General features: G+C 40.1%; 1 protein-coding gene across 1 annotated transcript; it reads right to left on the bottom strand.

The window, feature by feature from the left end:
- Window positions 1-1,783: 1,783 nt before the first annotated feature.
- Window positions 1,784-21,698, bottom strand: LOC308689616 (tripartite motif-containing protein 16-like). Its single transcript, XM_081363430.1, has 6 exons — window positions 21,031-21,698; window positions 7,544-7,639; window positions 7,223-7,456; window positions 6,314-6,473; window positions 6,121-6,168; window positions 1,784-3,981 (listed from the first exon to the last, which is right to left on the bottom strand). The coding sequence occupies exons 1-6, from the start codon at window positions 21,598-21,600 to the stop codon at window positions 3,419-3,421; spliced, it is 1,671 nt and encodes a 556-aa protein (XP_081219556.1). The 5' UTR covers window positions 21,601-21,698; the 3' UTR covers window positions 1,784-3,418.
- Between the last annotated feature and the right edge of the window lie 4,096 nt (window positions 21,699-25,794).

Genomic DNA, 25,794 nt, shown 5'->3' with positions numbered 1-25,794 from the left:
TCCCTTGTCCCAAATATTATGCTTATATAGCTTTATTCGTTTGTAATCAATTTGATGTGATTTTAATCGCAAGAAATCATAACTCCGTGTGTAATTCGACCAGAAAAGTGTCATTCTTGGTACCGTTTGGTTCCAAAAATTCCAATCGTTACGAATCTGTGACACAACATAGCAGAAAATGTGTTATTTGACTAAATATCCGTAGTATTGATGATAAGAACGGAGTTATTATTCCACTAGCTAGTAATAAAGGGCGTATACACCTCGCGACGTCAGAAGGTTGGGACAATACGTTGTTAAAGACGATTGGCCGGCATACATCAGAGGGCGTGAGGCTTGGCTCCTTCAAAATCTCGCGCATCTCTCACAAACCCTGCACTCAGTCAGCGAGAGAAAGACGCCACGCCTTCCTTCCTTCCTTCCTTGGAAGCTTTGCTTCGCTTTTATTTTCGTTTTATGTTCAAGTTTTACTTTCTTAAAACTACTTTACTTCAGTTGATAGTCTTCTTCAACCAACCCACGGAATCAACTTAAAGCTAAAGATCAACTTTGCTGCGTTTCCGCTCGTCTCAAGTCGCCATAGCAACCAGACGCACCCACGTGACTTTTGCTCAACACAGAGACACCCACAAAGGAGGGCCAGCTTCAACACGTAAAGTAGAATTCAAATTTGCAATCTGAAAGAAATACTGTTAACGTTGTCTAAGAATTACTAGAGCCGTTGGGACTTCGTTAGTTGATGACTACACTGTTTCCTGCCTTTCTTTAACTTTGCTCTAAGTACACACACTCTCTCCCACACACACACACACGATCTTACACACACACATAGGCTGGGTTCCGAAGCCAAACACACGTGCTAGAGGCGCGCTTGTACACATACACTCTCACCTCATCTTACAAATCTCACACACTCCTTGATTCATTCATTCTCACTATTATTTTGCTCTCGCTGATTCTCTCTCTCTCTCTCCCAATTCTCTCTCTTTTCCTTCTCTCTCCTCCTTTTATTTTTATCTTGTAGTATTTCGTGTTACGATCGTTATATTGTTGTTTTGTTATACATATTTACCCCTGCGTGATTTAAAGTAGTATATGTAACCGTTAGCTTGTTTGAATAAACTTTGTTAAATCATTTGAACTGAGCTTGCCTGTTTGTTTCAATTCTGAGTCAATGGAAATGTAGATTCTTACCTCATAAACTCTACCATTATTTTACTATTAAAAGAAATCTAGAGTTGTCTAAAACACGGAGATAATTATCTTCTTGGTGGCCACAAGAAGAGTGTTGTCTATTGGTGTTAAGGACGCTAGATTTTTGTTCAGACCTTATACATTCTGTTCGCTGGACGTACAGTTTGTATAATAAATGAACTTTATTTAAACTTCTACCTCAATTCCCCAAAATTGAACTTAATCTACCCGTTTATAACAGTGGTTATTACGAGAAATCGTGTAACCACTGATATAAGCCGAGGTTTAGACCTATTCTCTATTTTTGAATAATTTAATTTATGTAAGAAACATATGCATATTCCCATTGATGAATATGACCACTGCTTTGAGCTAATTAATTCCCTAACATAAAGTCAGTGTTGTTACACCGTGTAGACCTCTAGTCCAGACCTTTGACATTTTTAAAGTTCTTCCTTAAGACATATTTGAGAAAGTTATTCAATAAAAGTTTGAGGCTGAAAATGAGTTATTCAATAAATAAATTGCCATGTAAAATTGCTAAATGTCAGATTGTTAATAAATGTAAAACATATAGTGCGATCATTTCACGTTTGATAGTAATAACAAAAATGATTTATGTGACACGACAATAAGAACTGAATGACTTCATGATTTCCATCAACACAAATATAGTTTGAGAAAAGCACTGACACACACCGTCACTCATCATGACTCACAAACACTGATCTTACTGTAGAGCCCTGCATTTCAGCCCGAGCCCGACGGGCCCCGACTTTTTTACGCCCCTAGGGCCGGGCTTCGGGCCAATTTTCACGTCATAGTTAAAATGCGGGCCGGGCCTCGGGCCTTTTTTGGGTTATCCTGCTTTTTATATTTTTAGACATTAATTAAAAAAAATATATGAGAAGTTGACGTTGACGATAGAAAAACAAACATAGAAAGACATTTCGTAACCTCATAACTTATGGCGTTATTTTCCTGTCAAATGTCGAGAGCGCATTATTGTAGCGTGAAAGTAGGCTACATTAATATAATGCGCGAGCGCGAATCTCTCTGCTCGCACACGGAATATAATGTGCCGAGCGCGAATCTCTGGACGTGCCCTGCACTTAAAACGTGTTTTAAATACTGGCCATTATAGCCATCAGCTAATCTTAAAATTACACTGACATATGACTGACATGACAGTCTGTCTCACGCACGCACACAGAAGGTTTCCCGTCAGCGCGACCCACGATTCACCTCATGTGCAAATAATGGAGAATATTAAGAGAAAAATCGCGTGCGTGAGAAAAATTCGTGATAGAAGAAAGGAGGACTGGGTTAAAACCTTCCACTGTGGATGCTTAGCTATTCTTTTTCTCCACGATGCTCTGTTAGAGACTGTTCTAACTTTTCGTTTGATTGGACTTTGTTTTCGTTTAACTGTTGGAAACCACTGGAAAAAAAGAATGGCCATGTTCTGTGGTGCATTTTTGAGGTAAGATAATCTGCAAGTTTGTTTTTAATTTATTTAATTTAATAGGCTATTGCTCATTTCGTTTGCAAGCGCTGTTGCGAGCAGCCTGAGCCTGCCTCAGTATTTCAAAAAAAAAATTGTACTCACTGTGGTTTAATAAATAAACATTTATTAAACTAACTGTCTGTGTGATATGCTTGAAGTTTTTTATATCTATTGATTTTATTGTAGACAAGTAAAGTATTATAGCATTGATTTGAGAGGCTCAATTGATCAAACATGTTTTACTTGCTGTCGGCTCGGTTTGCTTGGTCGTCATTTAAAAAAAAAATGCTCCAAACATTTGTCTAAATTAACCTAATAAAGAAATGAAAAGAAACATTAATTTACATAACTAACAAAGAAACATAACTAACAAAACTGAGCTATTTTAATGGCTGCAAATAGGGCAGGCTGCCGCTGTGTAATGAAAAAAAAAAATCGGGCTCGGGCTGATAATTCTGATGAGCTGTCGGACACGGGTCGGGCTAGGGCCTGAGCGTCTCGGGCCAGGGCCGGGCTCGGGCCTAAATTTGAGGCCCGTGCAGGGCTCTATCTTACTGTCTATATGAGGATTCATTACACACATTTATTCTGACATGTTATTTCACTGACAGAAGTTCAGCTGAAGTATTAATGTAATTAAGAGAAAATCAGAGACTCTATAACATCTCACTGTTACTGATTTATCATGCAGCTCAAAGCATTATGGGTAGAATCTCTCTACAGTTCTACATTCTGATTCATCAACAGTTTCACTGATGATGTATTACAAAGAGATAACAATCCAGGATCAAGCCTAAACCCAGGATAGAGCGGATGTGTGAATGTGGTCTGGACTGTGTGTATGAGGCTCAGTGTGTCAGAGACGCTGTAGAAAGACAGAGTTCCTGCGCTGTGATCCACATACACTCCTATTCTCCTGCTGATGGACTTTACATGGAGATCAGTCTCTCTGTTATTGTGTATGAATGAGTAACTGGAGGAAGAGCAGATCAAACTCCAGGACTGATTATTAGATCCAAATCCACACTCATGACCCGATCCCTTCCTGCTGACGCTCTTATATGATACTGATATAAACACATATTCTCCACTCCACTCAATCTCCCAGTAACAGCGTCCACACACACTCTCTCTACACAACACCTGATATACATTATCAAATCTGTCTGGATGATCAGGATATGGCTGGACTGTGCCAGTGTTAGTGATCACTCTGTTCTTCTCAGAGAGACGGAGGTCTTTATTCACTGTGTTCAGATCCAGAGTGAACTGATGGGAATCTGATGGAGAGAAAACACATCAGAATCAGGAATTATGATTATTTTATTTAGATATCCTGTTTTTGAAGAATATATTGAATCCTTATTTTAATTCTGTCCTGTTTTACATCCATGTCCATGTTTATAAAAGCCAGTAAAGACATTAAGTTAATAAACATTTATATTTTAACTGACAAAGGCAAATAGCTGAAACGTTTGTACTTTTTATTTTATCTCCTGCTTGAACCTAATAAATGTATTTTTAAAGTGCAGACCATTTTGCATTTTCATATTTTAAATAATTGAAATTCAAGATGAAAAGCACATTCCACATTTATATTAAAATAGAAAATGTTTCTTTAAAATCATAGGGATATTTCACAATAATTCTGTTTTTACTGTATTTTGGATCAAATAAATCCAGCCTTTTAAAAACATTAAAAACCTTTGTTACGGAGTAATGGATGTTGTATATGTGTATGTGTGGTTATGCTGTTATATGTGTTTCAGATTTCATTGGATCCACAGGCTGTCATTCTTCACCAGGGAAGATGACGACCCGGTTCACGTTGCCAGTCTCCTCACGTCACCCTGTTTAAACACCCGCATCTCCTCCGTGTCGCCAGATTTTTGCTCGATTGCTGCTGCTTGTCGCCAAATCACCGACAGTAAAAGCACACAGAACCCATTATAATCAGTGACTCTGTCTACACTGGATGTGCTACCTTCTATTTCTGACGCACTCTATTGCGCTACGGACAGATGCATTTGGAATGTTCATGTTGTGTAGAATGTTGTTAGAACACCCCTTTTGAAAACATTGCTCCCCCCGATGTTCTCCATTGAGAAACGCACATGATCAACTCTAAATCTCTTCTGTCATGTTTTCTTTCGCCTTCTACAGGAAGAACATGAACACACTCAATGAGTTTCTCTGCTTGTTTTCTTATGCCTGGCTCACACTACAGGACTTTTAAGCCGATTTATGCCCGAATTTCTCCTCCTGCAAATCGGAGAAAAAATCTTGTTGAGGACCTCGATCGGTTACAATGTTCGGCGCAGATTATCTGGTAATGTGAGGCGTTCACAGGTCGAATCTTGCACCTCACGATCTGCTCTCACACAAATCGGGTTCGCCTCGATCATATCAAACATGTTTGAGATTTAGGATTTTAAATCCAGATGAGCAAGACTGTGATTACATCAGTACTGTCACAATAGTCAATAAGGAACAAGTAGGGCTGTGGTGAGGGAATTTCCCTTAAGGTAGTTTTGAGTGACTTAACAGCGCGATATGCAGAATTATCGCCATTTATTTATTTATTTATTGTTTTAAAGGAAGTGTTACGCTGTGGTCAGCAGGCACTAAAACGAGTACATGTTCAGTAATGAACTTGAAACTAAACAAAACGAAGTGAAACAGAAGATAATATTAAAATAAGGGTCCACATAATAAAAGAATGTTGGGCCATTGTTATATAACAGTTAGTTCCGATCCTCGAATCTCACTTTAAGAGAGGCCTTCTGCTGATATTTCATCAGTATCGACATTGCTTGTCTCTGGGCATTCTAGACAGGTTGTCACTCAGTCCAGTTACATTGTTACACCACTAGGTGTTGGCAAGGGACTGTCTTTGAGTCATTCCACGAAAATGTAAAAAAAAAAAAAAAAAAACACTGATTCATTCAAAGATAGATGTAATGAAACAGGGTGTTAATTATTTTAATATTTAATTTGAACTTTGAGTTCCACATTACAAGGCTCAGCTGAGCAGCAATGCGGCGCATGGGCAACACTGAAGCTGATGAGTCACTTCATAGAGATCAAAGGCATTGATTCATTAAATTGACCAGCGCTGACGCCATTCATTGGAAACATCCTTAAATGTTAAAAGGATGATTTTTGAAAGATTTTGCTTTCCTTGGACACGGCAACCTTTTGTTGAATATGACGATATTTTTCGGCTCTGCTTTTCAGCTTCTGATCTGCTGCGTGAGATCACGTGAGGCACTTCGTCTGGCACGAGAATCTTAATAACATTGTATAGTGTGTGAGATGCGCCGCATTGTTTAAATATTGTAGCGTGAGCACAATCTGAAAAGTGTGTGCTGCAACCGTTTTAAAACTCCTGTAGTGTGAGACAGGCATTAATGACTTACATTGTAGGAAGTTGTTCCTGGTCCTGGGAACAATGCTGGTGAAAGTGACTGTGGAACAGAAATGAAGAGTGTGATTATCATGTCAATAGAAATTGATTCCTGCATCCGTTCCTAAGACATTTCTAATATGATCTTCTACATGATATGAGATGATGGAGGATCATTTCTGAGAGCAGAATCTCCAGGACTTTACCTCTGTCAGAGATCTTCTTCAGCTCCTCTTTGAGGAAATCCTCCAGTTTGTCTCTCAGCCGAAGGACAGATTCTCTCACGGCATCAAAAAAGGAGAGAGGACTGAAGGGATTGTCATTTACGTCTGTAGATTCAGGAGGAGCTGAGAGAGACTGGAAACTCTACAGAAAACAGAAATCAGAGCTCATCACCTCCACACTTATTCAATAACCTGCACTACTGTCAGATTTGTGCGGCTCTTGTTGATCTTTAGTAAATCTCCTCAATCCAGCACTTTCACAGCATCAGCCTCATTCTTCTCATATTCATGTTAGAGCTTTTGACTCTTAGACTATATGTGAACTTTTTTTGGGAAAACTCTTGGATGATCAAACAACTGGCAATAACATAATTGTAACATATCAACATAAATGTAACAGATCAATGCATCAATGGAGTCACATGGCAGAGTTGAGTAGATTTGATCAGGAAAAGCAGTTCAAAGGCACTTTCACAGCATCAGATATAATAAACAGCCAATATATACAGCTAATATACAGCCTCACTTCCTGTTTGAGGACTTCACTGCCAAATTCAATGATCTGTTACCAGCAAAAAATTATGAAAATTATTATAAAAGGAGTATCTGATTTTGGTAAACATTACCCAAAATTTGTAGTATAAGTCAAAGAATGTCAAAAGAAAGTAAAGAGATGATGGGAAATCTAGCTGGGTGAAGCTGGCACCATCAAGATGGATTTCACATTGTTGTTTCCTAAGAGATTGAGACTGAGTCTGACTGATGATGATATAATAACCGAACACACAGATCAGCACTTCAGTCAACGGCTCATTCTGCTCTCATGAAATGTTTCTCTGTGAGTCTCTTGCTCAAGTCCACTATGATCCTGTTCTTCTAGATCTCTGTTACCTGCAGGAAATAGATGTGATCCTGTGTGTGTGAAAGCTGCTCCAGCTCAGCGTCTCTCCTCCTCAGATCATTGATCTCCTGCTCCAGTCGCTCCAGTCGTCCTTCAGCTCGACTCACTGCAGTCTTTTCCTGATCTCTGATCCGCTGTGTTGTCTCAGAGCGGCTTCTCTCAATGGAGCGGATGAGCTCAGTGAAGATCTTCTCACTGTCCTCCACTGCTGTCTGTGCAGAGCGCTGTTACACACACATCACAATCACACAGTGTCTTCAGTGAGTCCTGACTGAGACTTGACTGAAACTTCTCTTCTTCTCTAGACTCACCTTATGAGACGTGACAGCCTCTCTCAGCTGCTGAAGATCTTTCTCTCTCTGCTGGATCCTCTGCTGGAACAACTTCTGCGTCTCCTTCAGCTGGTGCTAAAGGACCAACCAGTGACAGGAGAAACATCACAGAAATCATCAGGTAAACAGATATGAAACCAATATTGGTGAAGTGGCCAGCCATTCTCTGTGGAAGCGATTGGGGCCTCAGTCATTTCCTTCCGGTACTGGAATCAATCCCCAAACTTCAGGTTATCGTCTGACTCTCTAAACATTAGTCCCCGACTGCCCCCCTAAGGTTATTATAAAGTTATTATAGCTTCAATCATAAGTGCCAGCATTACTTCATCAGTGCCTAGTTTTTTTTTATGATAGTTCACCCAGATGTAACGACTGAGACAATCAGACACATACCTATTTGTTCCATTTATCAAATAAGCTTTAAAGCCCAGTCTTAGTAACGAAATATCCCCGCAAAAGAGACAAGAGAGCAGAAAAGGCCTCAATTGCCAGAGCGACCAACAGATAAGATGGTTTTATTGCTGTTAAAAATGTGGTCAAGACTGAGGCTGTAGGAAAGACCTACAGCCCTTAAAACATACTTTCTTGCATTACTTGTATACTGTTTCTTATCCATAAACTTATAATAGACTTGTATACTGTCTCTTATGCATGCTTTATGAGAGAACTACTAGTTAATGTAACCCCACCTATATCGTGTCTCCCCACCTATATCTAATTAATAATAATTTAAAGGTGGGGTATGTGATTCTCTTTTTTGTCCATTATTTCAAAATCACTTGAAATCCTATTCCTAACCAGAGTATGTGAGCGGTGCGGAGTGGGAGCGGAGTTGCGTGATTTTGCCAGGAGCGAGGAGCGGATTTTTTTAATGTCGAAGCGTTGTGATTTTCTCTCGCTCCGAAAACGCTCCACTATTGCTCAGGACCAACGGAGGCAACGGAGAGGGACTCAAAATGTTTCTAATCATATTTTGCATTTGTTTGCATTTGTATTGTTTTACTAGTACTTTCACAAACATTTATATAAAGTATATATCATGTAATTAATTTTACACATGCTTTTAATGATATTTTTACCGACCCCCTCGCGATTTCTATCTGTGCAACTCCATTATATGATGGACGATTTTATAAGGCCCTGTCTGTTTACACGAGAACGCTCACGGGTGAAAACGTAAAAATATTTTATCAGATGTGCCTTTCGTTTAGACGGCGACGGCGTTTTTGGGGCTTAAAAACGCAAAAAAAGTGAAACCACCCACCAGAGTGGAAATCTTAAAAACGCTCCACCGTCGTGTTTCCGTCTAAACGGTAAAAGCAAAAGTCTGCTAGACAGTGAAGGCACCGATCAGTGCTTCACATTGCCACCTTGCCTCTGAGTGCATACTACATTGAATTTCACACACTTTTGCGTCACCATATGCATGCAGATTTCCCCCCATAACGGTCATCTAAACGCAGAATAAAAGTTATTACTTTTGCGTTTTCTCTTCAGATCGTTTCCGAAATATTACCGTGAAGAAGGGGAAAAAATATAAATGTATTGTAAAAGGTATTGATGACAAAGGAGAGCGTGAGTGCGGGGAGGTGATTACAACGTCAACAGATTCCTTGCGATTCCTATTTTGCTTTGTTTTAAAGTGAGCTAAAGGATAGCCTAATTTATTGGTTTGGGGCTGTTCAAAATTCCAATAAAGTATGTGGATGTTCTTCTCTTAGTACTGCGTATTTGTTTTACAGTACATGCATCTTCTGATCAGAGGTTGGTGTTATTTAAAAAAAAAAAAAGAATAAAAATTTACCGTGGAGCGAAAACGGAGCGAGACATATCAAGGGCAGAGTGGGGAGGGAGCGAGGAGCGGAAAATTGTACACCCAGAGTGGAGCTTGAGCGGAGTAATTATGAAATGCTTTGAGCGTGGAGCGCAAATTCTGCTCCGCTCACATACTCTGTTCCTAACCCACTTACAGCCACTGAGTTAGAAGCACTGAAATGAAAATAAAGCAATTTAATCATCTGTGGAACGGGCAGGACTCGAAAAACTCCAGCCAATCATTTCCAAGACCACCTGGAATCATTGGACAGTAAGTTCATCAATCAAACGGTCATACCATACCCCCTCCCCCTTACACGCATTACCCCTTCGTGCGCAAACTCAATTCTCATGCACATCTCGTCACTAAAACCGGTTCCGTGATTAGTAGTAAATCGTCATCACCTGTAGTAAATGCTGCTCCATCTGAAAGCAGGTGATTATGATTTACTACTAATCACTGGCTCACTCTCGCGCATCTGAGTTTTCACTCGTGCATGATTGCGCGTCCATGTTCTTCGAATGGGTGGAGTCAGGGCCAGCGTTGGAGGAAAGAAGGTAGGACCATTTGAGTTGTGTATTTTCAAAATCTGCTGGCCATTTTGCAAATCCCATACCCTACCTTTAATGACTCACACTTTAGTGTACATCACCTCATTAGGGTGGCCAGACGTCCCGAAAAATTCAGGACAGTGCCGAAATCTAAACTGTTGTCCCGAATCGCTAATCTGGCCCTAATTGTCCCGAAAATTATACTAAAGCAAAATCTTGAGTAGTTATTGTCTGATAAACATTAAAAACTGTCTGCGGAGGTTGAGTCGTCCTGCAACAGCCCCCGCCGGCTGCTCATTAGCTGCAGAATCTTTTTTGTTTCTTTTTTTGAAGTTCTAAAAAAAATACCGTAGGCACGAATTTAGATATTTAACTTCCAGATCCAACTTCAAACGTAAGATTTAATAAGCTGACGTCGGGCCTCCACAACCTAGGTAGGCTATAGCTGTGTGAATTTAAAGTTTTATTGTTTCTGTTCATTTATCTAATTAATCTATATGAACAAAGACAATACGACCTTTTTGTTTTAAGCCTTGATGAAGAGAGCGCAAGTTGCTGCAGCCGCGAGGACAGTGATGAACGCGTAAAGGAGTGATTGATTGTTTGCGGCACTGTGTACAAAAAAATACTTCACTACACAATTATTTTGTTATTTTCGTTAAGCTTGTTAGCGTTAGGCTATACTGAAAGGTCTGATTTACCCACTGTTACTTAGCACAGTCATTGTTTTGTTTTTTTCACAATGACATTTGAGTTCATGATTTTAATGTTTTTTTGTGGCAGACTAAAGACTAATGACAGACTGTTGATCTTTGAATAAAAAAATATGTTTGGTTCAGGTTTGAAATTCATTATCTTTTATTATAGGCTACGCAGTCTAATAGAAGCCCCACATCAAAATAATTATGCAAGTTCATCACCCCTTCTTCATTCAATGCAGAAGAAATCGATTAAGACTCATTGAGACTCAATGGATCTTTTCCATAGTTCCATGTCATGCTTCCGGTTTCATTCTGTCACTTACCATTTTACCCAAGTACGAGTGATTGTATGTTGTGTGTTTAGATTAGTTATGTTTGTGATTTAGTTAATAAAACGTGTGCACAATACGGATTGGGTTCTGATTCTCTGCTTGCAACAAAGTTTATTTTAGGATTTAGATTTTGACTACAAACTCTTAGTTGTACTGTACAGGAAGAAAGACGTTTCCCTCCCCTGGAAATGAAAATTTCTCAGAATTAATAAACAATTAACATTGAGTGTTCACGGGACAAACATGTTAATTGATTGTAATATTCATTTTACTACATTAAATTAATTATATTAATTGATCCAAATATTCATAATTAATTATTACAAGTTATGACTGATTATTAATATTTATTTTGAGCTAATTTGCTACACAGAAATGTACATTCTTTCATTGTTTACTCCTCCTCATGTCTTTCCAAACTGATTTTCTCTTGCAGAAAACAAAAGAACATATTGTGAAGACATTCAGGCGGGGATGAGCTGAAAACAGACATGAAGTCGGACACTTTCTGCTTCCCATGCTGTGTTCGCATACTTTATCACAGCTGAAGTGAAATAAATGCAATATTTGTCAATGTAACGAGCAGGGGCGTTTCCAGCATTGAAGGACATCTGGGGCTTAGCCCAGACCATTTTATGTAAATACAGGGATCACTCGAATAGTTGTTTTTTTATTACAGTAACAATTTACTTTCACAGGGTTCCCACACCTTGGTTAACTTCATTATTTTTGTGGGTGGAGCCTGGTACCCCTAGGGAAGAAAATTTTGTACATTTTTAAAGATAAATTCATTAATCTGGTGCACTTTGAGTCACCCGAATCCACTGTTAAAAATAAATAATCCACCCGCAAAACCGTCCATATTCTTTGGATAGATTTAGATATCTGCATCTGATAATCATATTACAATTATTCAGATTCTCACTGTTAAGCATGATAATATGGTAACATATCACACTGAAGTAGGCTGATTTAAAATGAACATTTATTTAAAATAAAAGTTCTTCTTTTGGCAAAATTTCATTTCCTTAATAGCCTAAACAGAGGTTCCCTTTCAAGGGAACTCGAGCTGCGTCAAACGCTGTGGGAACGCCCCTGCGTGAGTGCGTCATGAAGCACGTATGGAATCAGTCCAATGGCGAGACGGAACGTCATAGGCGGGTGATGTCATCGACCAGGAAACTATAAAGCACCCCAAAATCACAAATGCGACAGCTTCTGTGCCTTCAGCAAGCGCTCTGTGTGTGAATATTGTCCAAGTGTTTTTTGTCTGTCATTTAGTGTCTGCTAGGCAGGAGTTTTCACTACAAAAAAACATACATTCATACATATATATATATATTATAATGGCGAGCGAACAGCAGTTTAGAAAGTGTGTTCCCCCCTGTACTCGTTTCCTCACGGGTGGGGATACACACGATCTATGTGTTGTTTGTTTGGGAGTACAGCATGCCCAGTCAGCTCTCGAGGGGGCTGACTGCGAGCATTGCGAGCGTTTCCCTCTAAGAACGCTCCGCTCCCGCCGATCACTTTTTGAGGAAAGTGGTTCGGTTCGCGCTCCCCGCGGCTCGGGTCCCGCCTCCGCCTCTGCTTGTCGTGGGGATCGCAAATGGATCTGTCAGCGGGGTTTGAGACGGGCCCAGCCCTATCTCAGCCTTTACCTGCCAGTTCCAGTGCCTCAGTTCAGGGTCTGGAAGCACGCGCTGCGGTTTCTTCCGATCAGGCTGAGGCACCAGTACTGCAACTATCTAGTTCTGAGGAGCTGGATGTTGTCAGTGTTGAGACAGGGGATACTGAGGACTCGTCACCTCATTCCCCTGAGCATGAGGAGCTTATGGAGGTGCTTACTCGTGCTGTTTCTAAGTTAAGCATTGAGTGGCCAGCTGTTAGGCAGGAGTCTGTTGTAAAAAGTAAATTAGATGAAAGATTTCTGCCCTCCCGTGTCCAATCTCCACGTTGGTGCCTACCGTTTTTTCCCGACCTCCACACCGAGGTGTCGAAGTCGTGGAAGAAACCGGTTTCGTACCGTATTTTTAGCCCTCAAACTTCCACATATTCGAATATTGCGGGGGCTAAGTTATATGGTTATGGGGCGATGCCTAAGGCTGAAGAAGCATTAGCGAGTCATCTTTCTGCTGAATCGGCATCCTCTTTGAAGGCACCGACTTTGCCCTCCAAGCCTCTTAGAAATACTTAGGCTTTGGTGGGCAAAGCTTATTCGGCGGCAGGTCAGGCCACAGCATGCCTGCATACTATGTCGATCCTGCAGGCGTATCAGGCCGATTTATTAAAGGATGTGAGTGAGAGTGAGGAGGTCAGTACTGACGTGATTCGCGAATTACGTCAGGCTGCTGATTTATCTCTGCGTGCCACCAAGGAGTCGGCAAAATTAATGGGCCGTTCTATGGCAGCCCTGGTGGCCGCAGAGAGACATCTTTGGTTAAATCTTTCTGGTATGAAGGAGAAGGAAAAATCTTTTCTTCTGGACGCTCCGCTGTCTCCTTCTGGTTTGTTTGGTGACGCTGTTAATTTGGTCATTGATAAATTTCAAGAAGAGAAAAAACAAGCAGCAGCGTTTCAGAAATACCTCCCTCTTAAAATTCATGTCCCAGGGACTGCTGGGCGGGGGCAGTCCCGGCCGTCGACAAGCTCCTCACATAGGGCGCAACAGAAACAGAGTGTCGCGTCTCGTGCTCCCCCTGTCAAACAGTGGGACCAGACGCGGCACCCTCAGGCGAAGTCTTCTGGCGGTAAAACCGATCTGAGGACGGTTATTATGGCTAAGAAGGCTTCGTCTAAAAAGAAGTCCTGACGCCACTGGTAAACTAAACGCTCTTGCAAAAGGAGGCTATAGAACGGGTTCCTCCTTCCAGCAAGGAGTCAGGTTATTACAGCCGATATTTCTGCATTCGTATTCTGAACTATATCGACGATTGGTTGATTTTGGCTCATTCGGAGCAGCAAGCGGTTCGGCATCGAGATGTCGTCCTCGCTCACATCAAGAGATTGGGGTTGAGGCTGAATGCCAAGAAAAGCGTGTTATCTCCATCACAGAGGACCTCTTTTCTGGGGGTGTTATGGGATTCGGTAATGATGCGGGCACGCCTGTCTCCTGCTCGCATCACTTCGATTCTCTCAGCCGTGAAACAAGTGAAGCTAGGCCAGTTGCTCACTGTAAAGCAGTTTCAGAGACTGCTAGGTCTGCTGGCAGCAGCGTCCAACGTTATACCTTCCGGCCTGCTGTACATAAGACCTTTACAGTGGTGGCTCAGGACCAAGGGGTTTTCCCCGAGGGGAAACCCACTCCGCACGATCAAAGTTACACGGCGTTGCCTCCGTGCTCTGGTCATGTGGAGAGAACCTTGGTTTCTGTCCCAGGGGCCTGTGCTGGGAGCTCTTTGTCGTCGTGTAACGCTAACGACAGATGCTTCCCTCACAGGTTGGGGGGCGATCATGAGTGGTCGTCCAGCCCAGGGTCTGTGGCAGGACCATCATCGTTCGTGGCACATAAATTGTCTAGAAATGTTGGCGGTGTTTCAGGCTCTGAAACACTTCCTCCCAGACCTGAGAGGCCATCATGTTCTTGTTCGTTCCTACAACATATCGGTGGTCTCCTACATAAATCATCAGGGGGGTCTGCGTTCGCGCCCGTTATACAAGCTGGCTCGCCAGATCCTTCTATGGGCCCAGGGGAAGCTTCTTTCACTAAGGGCAATTTATATCCCAGGGTATCTGAATCAGGGGGCAGACATCCTGTCGAGGCAGGGGCCGAGGCCCGGGGAATGGAGACTCCACCCCGAGGTGGTGGAGCTCCTTTGGAAGCATTTCGGTCGTGCCGACCTGTTTGCTTCCAGGGAGACATCACACTGTCCTCTGTGGTTCTCTCTAAGCCATCCAGCCCCTCTGGGGTTGGACGCTATGGTACAGGCGTGGCCGAGGTCGCGTCTGTACGCTTTTCCCCCGATTGCTCTGCTCCCAGGAGTTCTGGAGAGGGTTCGCCGGGACGGGGTCAGCCTATTGTTAGTAGCCCCGTTTTGGCCGGCCCGAGTGTGGTTTGCGGACCTAGTGTCTCTCCTCGACGGCTCTCCTCTGGAGATTCCGATCAGGAGAGACCTTCTCTCACAGGTGAGTGGGTCGATCCTTCACCCCCGCCCAGAACTGTGGAATCTGTAGGCCTGGCCTCTGAGAGAGTCCAGCTCATAGGTGCAGGTCTCTCAACCGAGGTTGTTGAGACCATTCTCCACTCCAGAGCTCCATCCACGAGGAGATTATATGCCTTGAAGTGGAAATTATTCACTTCTTGGTGTGGAGAACACCAGCTGGACCCAGTTAACTGCCCGATGGGTGCAGTGCTGGAGTTTCTGCAGGAGCGTTTCTCCACAGGGCTATCCCCCTCCACACTAAAGGTGTATGTGGCAGCACTAGCTGCTTACCATGTCCCTTTCAGTGGAGTCTCTTTGGGGAGACACCCGTTGATAACACGTTTTCTTCGTGGTACTTTGAGGCTGAGGCCACCAGTTCGCACGAGGGTGCCGTCTTGGGATTTGGCCATCGTATTGGAAGGTCTCTCCCTGGCTCCTTTCGAGCCCATTGAAGAGGTTTCTGAGAAGTTCATCACTCTTAAAACTATCTTTCTTCTCGCTATCTCGTCTCTTAAAAGGATTGGAGACATTCAAGCACTTTCGGTTGCTCCCTCGTGCCTGGAATTTTCGCCTGGGATGGTGAAGGCCTTTCTCCATCCTAAGCCAGGCTATGTTCCTAAGGTTCCTACCAATGTTCCTAGACCTATAGTTCTGCAGGCCTTCTGTCCTCCTCCATTTGCGTCGTCAGACCAGGAGAAACTTAATTTACTCTGCCCAGTTAGGGCTTTAGATGCTTATGTCCACAGAGCTGCCCTGTGGAGGAAATCGGAACAACTGTTCGTTTGTTTTGGACCACCCAAGAAGGGGTGTCCGGCATCTAAACAGAGGATGAGCAAGTGGGTGGTTGAGGCCATCTCACTTGCTTACGAGTCGGCTGGTCAGCCTTCACCTTTGGCTGTGCGAGCCCATTCTACTAGGAGTATGGCTGCTTCTAAAGCTCTCTTATCTGGAGTTTCTCTTCATGAAGTTTGTGATGCGGCAGGCTGGTCCTCACCGCATACTTTTGTCAGGTTCTATGACCTGGACTTCAGCTCCACCCCTGGGGCGCAGGTGCTTTCGTCTGCTTGTGCGCTCTGACTTCACACTACGGACACTTGCTCTTATGGCGACGTGGGTATTAGCGTTCCCACAGCGTTTGACGCAGCTCGAGTTCCCTTGAAAGGGAACGTCTCGGTTACGTATGTAACCCTAGTTCCCTGAATAGGGAACGAGACGCTGCGTCGTTCTGCCATACTCCCGGCATGCCCGTGATCTACTTGCTTCAGGGCTATCAGAAGCTGTCGCATTTGTGATTTTGGGGTGCTTTATAGTTTCCTGGTCGATGACGTCACCCGCCTATGACGTTCCGTCTCGCCATTGGACTGATTCCATACGTGCTTCATGACGCACTCACGCAGGGGCGTTCCCACAGCGTTTGACGCAGCGTCTCGTTCCCTATTCAGGGAACTAGGGTTACATACGTAACCGAGACGCTTTACTCCCTTCAAGCTTAAATTGTCAATGCTTCATTACATCACTGCTTGAAAAAAAAAAATTTTTTGTACCTTTTATAAAGGGAATTTTCCCCCTAATTTTATTAAATGTATGCTCCATCTTTCATTTCAAATTCTTAAACTTGATCAATATATTCAATTAAAATAATAAGATACTAGGCTGTTACCAATCAAATTAAATAATTTACATTGAAAAATTATAACTATTAAATTAGATTATTTTAAAATATTTTTGAATATACAAATAAGGAATGTTGAAATGATACTTTATGAAACTTAACCGCCAGTAGGAGGCGGTAGGCGACCGTCTTAATGAGCGAGTCATTGAGTCATTCATTCAAACGATTCATTCAAATGGCTGATTTATTCAGAATGAGGCAGTTTATGAATGGGTAATTGAATCTTCGACTCAACCGATTCGTTCAAAATGCTGAATCATTCAGTAATGCAACAAGTGTTGCTGTGAGATGCGCTATGGTTCTGCTGTGATCTTTGTTTGGAACTATTTTCGCTGCTGAAACAGAACAAAAACATTGAATTGAACATTATTGAAACTGTTATGAAATCAGTCTCGGTTTCAATCTTGATGGCATTCAAGAAAACAGCTCTCTGGTCGTGTGTAGCCTAGGCTATATATTGTTTCTTAACTATAATATGTTATAAATAACTGTGCGAGCCTCAACAGCATGTTCAGTGTTTTCTTATTACATTTATTTAGAATTGTAATTTAAAGGACGATTAAATAAAATGATGCAGACAAAATTAAACTGCGGCACTGCTTATGATTTGCGTCACAACAAAGCTTCACATTTCAAATCAAAAGCTTCAAATTTGAAAACTTCCCGCAAAATGCGGGACAGGTGGTCCCCCTTTGGTAATATTAAGCGGGTTTTTGATTTACACACTGTTTAATGTTTGATGATGACCACGTTATTTTATATTTTGAGTGAGTGAGCAATCTTCTATCACTTGTTTCAGCTTCTTCTCCTGTGTTTTTATCCGGAGGAGATTCTGTACTAGAAGATGCCAGTAACAGTTACAAGTGCTAACGTATAACATTAGCCAATCGTAATAACTAGATAGTTAAACAAATAGGCCTACAGTGAAATCCAGCCAGATGATGATCTTCAGACTTTAAGGATAAAAAAACTGAATTCTTACCCACTGACTTCTTTCCGAAAAACCCCCAAAGTCTTGTTTGCTTCATTTTTCTTTAATTTTTTCTTTCCTGCTTGCTGACTGTCTCAGTTATTACCTCGCACTCTTGCGGTTGACTGTGCTAGCTCCTCCCCTACCTGCTGCATATTCAACAGAGAGGAAGAAACGGAGTAGCCCATAGGCTACCAACAGCAAATAAATGTATTCTGTAGGCTAGATTATTTTTAAGGTCTATTTTTACAGGCTGTGTGCAGTATATGCAAAGCCAAAGCGCAATGAAATAAATCAACTTATGATTTCGGGGGTTTACATAGGCTATTGTCCAGTTTCATATTTGTTCAGTGACAGTCATTACATTCGGGGCTTGACTCAAAACATTCAGGGCTGAAGCCCCGGTAAAATCGGCTGGCGCCGCCCCTGGTAACAAGGTTTGATGTTATGGGAAGAAGGAGGCGGGAACCGACGAACAGTTAATTTTTTTTTTTATTCCAAAACAAACACTAAACGAAAGTGAAGGATAACTGCCACACACACAGGGGCGTAGCAACCGGGGGGGACGGGGGGGACACGTCCCCCTCACTTTTAGAAACAGGTGATTCTGTCCCCCGCATTTTTTTTGACCCAGCGCCAATATTTCCGCCCGTGTTCTCTGATTTGTTACTTAGACTTGAGTGAACTAACATTCAGCCAATCACAGCGCGAATCATCTCTTGGGGCGTGTTTGCCATGAGCTTCAAATCTCTTGTTGCTCTTGCGAATTTTCGTTCGTTGTTTAGCTTTGCTGTTTGGCCGTCTGGGGTAAAATGAACCCCAGAAAAAAAGCAGATGACATAACATCCTTTTTTCAAACACGCACTGTAAGTATGTATGTCGTGATGACATGAATCACGCGTAAAGTTTCCTTGTTGATTTAACCAACTGTAAGTAACGCAGTAAGACCGTCTATGAGTAAGATGTGTAAGACAACAGAACCCGTATGGACCTCGTCACGTCGCGCCGGATTGAGCCGAGTGTGTGTTAAATGCTCTCCTACTTGTCGCTTTGGATAAAAGCATCTGCTAAATGAGACATAACAGATTATTCCCATCAGGTACGCAACGTCATAAGACGTTGATATTTGGTTAAATTTCGGTTGCGACGTCGGGTGACCAAAATAATATTAAAACTTTGTAAATACATTGATTTAGGTTTTATTGATATATTTTAATAAAATGTCTGTTGTATAAAACTAGGGGGAAAATTCCCTTTATAAAGGTACATAAAACGAGTGTTTTCAAACAGTGATGTAATGAAACATTGACAATTTAAGTTTGAAGGGAGTAAAGCCTCTGTTTATGCTATTAAGGAAATGTAATTTTGCCAAAAGAAGAACTTTTATTTTAAATAAATGTTCATTTTAAATCAGCCTACTTCAGTGTGATATGTTACCATATTATCATGCTTAACACTGAGAATTTGAATATTTTTGTAATGTGATGATCAGATGCAGATATCTAAATCAAAGAATATCATATTTTGGGCAGTTGGCGGGTGGATTGTTTATTTTTAACAGTGGATTCGGGTGACTCAAAGTGCACCAGATTAATGAATTTATCTTTAAAATGTACAAATTTTCTTACGGGGGGGGCATGCCCCCGGACCCCCCTAGAGGTACCAAGCTCCACCCACAAAAGTAATGTGGGAAACACATTCAGTCACATACAGCTTTTGTCCCCCCCACTTTTAGAATGGCTGCTACGCCCCTGACACACACATTATAAAACATAAACAAAACATAATGTAAAAGTCCAGACCTGGTCCTCTCTTGTCCTTCCCTGTCATCGCTCCTCCTTTTATGCTTCCGAAGCTCCTCCGTGAGATACGAGACCGGTGCAGCGCGCAGGTGGTAATTTAAATACCAATGTAGTGGTGTTTATGTTTTTTAATCAATTTTATTTTGATAAACATGACACAATATAACATTACGATTACATGAACTGTTATAAAAACCAGATTTGTGAGCATTAGTGGAACTGAAGGGGTGAGAATAATGTCATTGTGGAACAGCTGTGTCGTCATCAGAGCTTGTGCAGCCGCTCTGGAGAAGCTGTGCAAAATGAATCAACCAGCTGCTCTTGAATCATCTCACTTTGATGTCGTCGCCACTGTCGTCGTCAAGTCAGACAAAATTTCTAACCGGCATGCACTGCTTTAAGTTTGTCGGCGATCTGTCTGCGCAGAGCTGCATGAAGTTGAATAAGCCTATTCTTATCACTTTAGAACTTAAATTATTTATTTTATGCTACTTTAATGTCCTTTTTTAAGATTGAAACTTTTGGACCCTATTGATGTAAAAAAAAAGAAAAAAAGAATTGCATCACAATAAGTGTATTGTGATTGTCACTAACATTTTAGTAACTAAACTGAATTTTATTAGGTTTAGTGACAACATGTTACAATGTTTACATGGTACAATTTCTGGTAAGCTATGCTTTTTTATTATTTCAATTCAATTATTGTGATTTGATTTAATATTGACTCATTTGGATAAATATTAGGTAGGCTACACAAGATAGGCGTTAATTTTTCTCAAGAAAAAAACAACTCACCTAATGCTGTAAACATACATACAACATCAGCTGGCAGTATTATTTAAGGTTAAAAATAACTCAAATTAAATAATGCATTTTTTTATTATAATAACAACTTTATTTAATGATATAAGTAAAAAATATAATAAATATGTAATATAGTACACATATTTAGCAAAATGCTCTCTATAGCTCTTTTTTTTTCTAGCCAACTAACGTGCTATAGCCTATATTATGGTCATCAAGCTTTCCTGAGGTAAATGTTATGTGACATAATTGTTCTCCAGCTGTTTTATTGACCCCTTTGTTTGATTGATTGGTCGATATTATGTATGAGGAATATACATTTCGGTAAGTTGTACTGTATCTTTCAACAGTGTTCGTGTTTATTTACTATTAGCTAGTAGAGATGATCGGTTCACGTGCCGCTAGGGATCTGTCGCGTCACATTTACAAGCGCCAAAACGGTATTTATTGTTTTAATTTAGTAATAAAATTGACAGAATCTGAGAGCTGAGGTTTTTTTTATATCCTAACTAACCTGCTCTGTCTAGTCTGTCGGTCTCCATGTCCTCTTTGCTTCGCGATTTTTCTGTGCGTGAGAAAATGGATGTGTGGCGTGAGAGTGTGTGAAAAGTGTCAATTGCGTGTGTCACACGGTGAATGCGTGAGGGTTGGCAGCTCTGCCTCTTTAAGTGCATACCTGTTTCTCTGTCCTCTGTGCTTCAGCTGATACAGTGTCGTGGTTTTTATGTTCATCCATCATACACAGCACGCATATACACTTCTGGTCAGTGCGGCAGAAAACCTCGAGGAGTTTATCATGTGTTTGGCAGATCATCTCCTGCAGTCGTTCAGTGGCATCAGTCAGATTGTGTCTCTTTCTTTTAAAGAAACTCTCATGTTGTTCAAGGTGATTCTGACAGTAAGAGTTCAGACACTCCAGACAGGACTTGACGGCTTTGCGTTTTCTTCCATTACAGACGTCACACTGCACATCTCCAGCTCCAGCGTAACAGTCAGCAGGAAGTTTAGTCTTCAGTTTCTCCAGCACTTCAGCCAGAATGGTGTTTTTAGCTAAAGCAGGTCTTGGACTGAAGGTCTGTCTGCACTGAGGACAGCTGTAGACTCTCATCTGATCCTCCTGATCCCAGCGGCCTGTAATACAGATCTTACAGTAACTGTGTCCACAGGGAATGGTCACTGGATCCTTCAGAAGATCCAGACACACTGAACATAGGAACTCATCCTGAGTAATTCTGGCTTCTGCCATTTTACTGCAAACATACAGAGATACAAACACACAACAGCTCAACTACACTTCAGTTTCAGTTTCCCTGAACTCACGTGTTTCTTGTTTCCTGGTTCTGTGTTTGAGTGCCGTGTGCTAAACAGGCATGTCTGTGACGAGGCATGATGGTAATACATCATGAATTACCTGTACAAGAAATGATGTCTCAGTCACAATAGCACTTCAGTGCACTGGTGTTTATTGACAGTCCTTCTGAATTTGGTCTACATTAGGTAACCGCTGAGCAAAATACACACCATCATATCGATGCATGTATATATGTATATTTGTATATGGATTTCTTTAAGACTGCAAGGGAAGCTCGGCTTCCCCTATAATGTAAAAAAATGAATGGTCAAATATATACTATTGTGTTAACATTTTATTGACTAAAAATGCGTTAGAAAACGTTCATCTCAAAGACGAGTTCGTTCAGAATCAGTTACATATAGCAGGTCGGCTGACTCGATTTCCTTCTCATTCCCGTAGCGTCACAGTGCATTTGCCTGTTGAAGCCCAGCGTAAATTGACTTCAATGGGGCTTCTTTGAACAGTTTTTTTCAGTGCTTCGAAACTAGATGGTCACTGGATAAATGCTGCGATTATGTCCCGCCCCGGGCTTCTGCGTGATGATTGGAGGGTCTTTCGAAAGGCTGCATCTCCTTTTGATTGACAGCGATTTCATACAATAAAAAGTCGCTGATGCTGAAGCTATTCGAGCTCAGTCCCATCGCGGATTTTGCAAGTGTGGTCGAAAGACAAACTGCAACCTATTTCTTGGTATTTGCTTGTCGAAATTGCTTGCCAATTTTCATAATGCATTACACAATTATACATTTATATCTTTATTATATTGTTACTTAATATATTTTTTATATTATTATTAGTAATAATTAAAAAAAACTATTAATATAATTAAAAAATATATTATTAATAGTAGTATTATACTTTATTATATTATTATTTATACCTTTATTATATTGTTACATTTATACAATTATAGCTAACTCTGCTGGCCTTTGAGAGAACACTGGAAAAGACGCCTAGTTTGTATGACAGGGTCACAGAGCATTTTATTGAAAAGGAACGTAGAAAAATTGACAATTTTTATGATGTAGGCCGAAAATGAGCTTCCCCTCTTTGAAAGACCAGCAGCCGCCACTGGTATATATACATGCTTTTGCATCTGAAGTCTTCATATATATATAATATTTTTTTATAACACACATTTATTTTATAATCAATCATATTGTCACAACAGAAGAGAACAGACCCAGGAATCGACTCAACATGACTTTAATGAAGATACTAAGGCAATGCTTGAGATTTCAAACTGGATATAAAGCATTTCCTTTGCAGGTTGCACGGCTAAAGAGGATCTCAAGGCTGCTGTGTTGAAACGGATGAAGAGGATGTGGAGAGGTGTCCAAAATGGACAGCACGTAAGAATTCAAAATGAGGAATAGCAATATATTAGATTGATTTTAGCACATCTAAAATGTCCTTAACTCTAGGACAAACATAACACTCGTATGCAATGTAAGACCATGGTTGTCCCAGAGCTTTCAGTGTGGAAATTGTTGTGAGTGGTGTTTTTGTAACCATATATTATTTATAATATTATTAAGCATTGAGTAAATAGTGTGATGAAAATGTGTTGTAACTATTATAGAATAATAAAAACAAAAATCTCTTTAAATGAATAAAGTTCAGACAAAGGGGAAAAAAAACTATAACTAACAGTGTAGAGTGCCTTTTTGATCAATGTTGATTTCATCAAGATTTCTCACCTAAAAGACTACTAAGTGTTCTTTTTCAGGGGCCAGAAGACTTGTGCTCATTTTGGCCAGCTGAAGGGTAAGCAGTAAAACTGACGATGTATCCTAATATCATGGCCTAGGAAGTCAGCCAGCTGATCGAGCTCAGTGTTGTTCAAATTGAGAATTTCCTCAGCTTTGTGGAAGAGAGAGTTACAGTACATACTACTGCATCATACTACCACTATCACTGATACACGTGTCTGCTGACATTTGCATTTCTGGCCTCCAGAATACAATGATGGGAAACATCTTGGAAGAAGCATCATTAGAAGTCATTAATTAGAGAAAAGCTAAACATCAAAGGACCAAATTGTTTTATTGATTATAATACAGTGTTGAGCTGTTGTGGAAAACTGTTAGGCACTGTAAATATTTTTTTTATTATTAAGTAAAGATAATACAACATAGTATATTTAGTCTTATTTTTAATATAGGGCTGAGCGATTACTGGAAAGTAATAACACCGTCTCAACTATAATTGTATAGGCCACATGATATATCTCTGAGACCTAAGTCACATTATGTGTTGAGTGTCTATAAGATCAAATAACATAATCTTGATCCCATAGGTATCCAGAGGGTTGTTCCATAAAAGACGCTTAGAAAAGCGGGGATTAAACTCCAAAACCGGACTTGAATGAGCCTAACAAATAAGTTGGGGCTAAAGTGGTTCCATAAAAGGTAATTGAAGCTCACGCAATCTCACTAATTTGATCCAGGTTTATCTAGTCTAGATAATTGCGTGTGCACGCGTTTCTTAAGCAGCCCTAGAGGTCGATCGTGGATCAAATCGATCCACCATCAAACAGCGGATATTTTGTGCTGTTTTATGCGTTTGTGATATGTTACTACGCTACTTAATACGCTTACTTTAACGCTACCTATGCTACTTAATAAAGATGATGTATACTTATTTAGAATGCTGAGAATTACAGCTTTTAATGCAATCATTTTTTGGAGAAAGCAAGAATCCCCAGTTTTAAATGAGTAGATTTAGTTTCTAAAGTACATTATGGAGAGGATAACATTAAATTAAGAGCAAATGTTTACATTTTGAAAAGATATGTGCAACTCTAAAATCAAAGAATATTCCATAAAATAAAGGAATATATATTAGCCTACTACATTAACTACATTTTTATATAACCCTCCCTCCCTTTTATTTCTAGTTATTTGTTATTTTATTTATTTACTTATTTAATATTGAATATTTGATATTCAAATAATATTACTTGAATAACTATTAGGAATTATGTGTCATTATAAGAGTTTGATATAAATATGTTAATGTTAAATTTTTATTACTATTTATTTATTGTTTTTTGTCTTTTCCCCCTTAAATCATATGTAAAAGTGTCTATGTACTTTTTGGTTATTGTTCTAATCATGTGTGTTTTTAGGCTATGTGTTGGTGGGTATTATCACAAAAGAAAAAAAGTAGAAGGAAAAATAAGGAATATTTATTGGGGGAAAATATGATGTCTTTAAAGGAACTGTCCATTTGTATAATTGTGTTAAATGTGTTTGAATTGAAAGACATAATAAAGTACATTTTATATATATATATATATATACTAAAATATTTGTTATTTGGACATTAGATGTGCCTTATTTAGAATTTTAAACCTGTGTGTATTTTTATAATAGCAATAACTGTAAAGGGGTAATAACTATTGTAATGGGGTAAAATCAAATGTAGGCTAATATACTGTCAATTACTAAGCTCAGATTCATCTTAACAGTTAAAATTTATACTCTGCTTTTGTAATTATTTATTTTTAATTTTGTGATTTTAACTTATGCTTTACAAAGCTTTTTTCAGATTGTGTTCTAATGTTCTTCTAATCATAAACATGTATTACAGCTGCCAAACAAAACCAGAGAGATCTTCATAAATCTTTAAAACAATCTAATTAAATCTTGGGCACAAAACATTCAGCCAGTAAAAAAAGAAAACCTGTAGTATATATTGTATTTAGGCCTATCTATCTATCTATCTATCTATCTATCTATATATATATATATATATATATATATATATATATATATATATAGGTCTATATTGTCTAATTTATCATTGTAGCCTTATTTAAGTTGATTTTCTGTATACTGTGTATTTATTTTTGGACTAATAGTGGTTAATAAAGTCCAATAATGGTATGAGAGAGTGTCAGTGGTAATATCATTGTGTTCCTATTGGTCAGTGTTAGAGGATCTGTGTAACAGCTGAGGCTTAGCCTGACAGTTAGCCTGCCCTGGACCAGGCTAGTTTCCCAGCATAAGTTGCCAGGGTAACTGAGTTTGAACTATTTTAAGTTTGCTTTATGAAACAGAATCCACCGACAATAAGCCTGAC

Source organism: Scardinius erythrophthalmus (assembly GCF_964197995.2).
Source record: "Scardinius erythrophthalmus genome assembly, chromosome: 4".
Classification (NCBI taxonomy): Eukaryota; Metazoa; Chordata; class Actinopteri; order Cypriniformes; family Leuciscidae; genus Scardinius; species Scardinius erythrophthalmus.
Note: the sequence above shows the minus strand (reverse complement) of the source record. Positions and strands in the feature narration are given on the sequence as shown.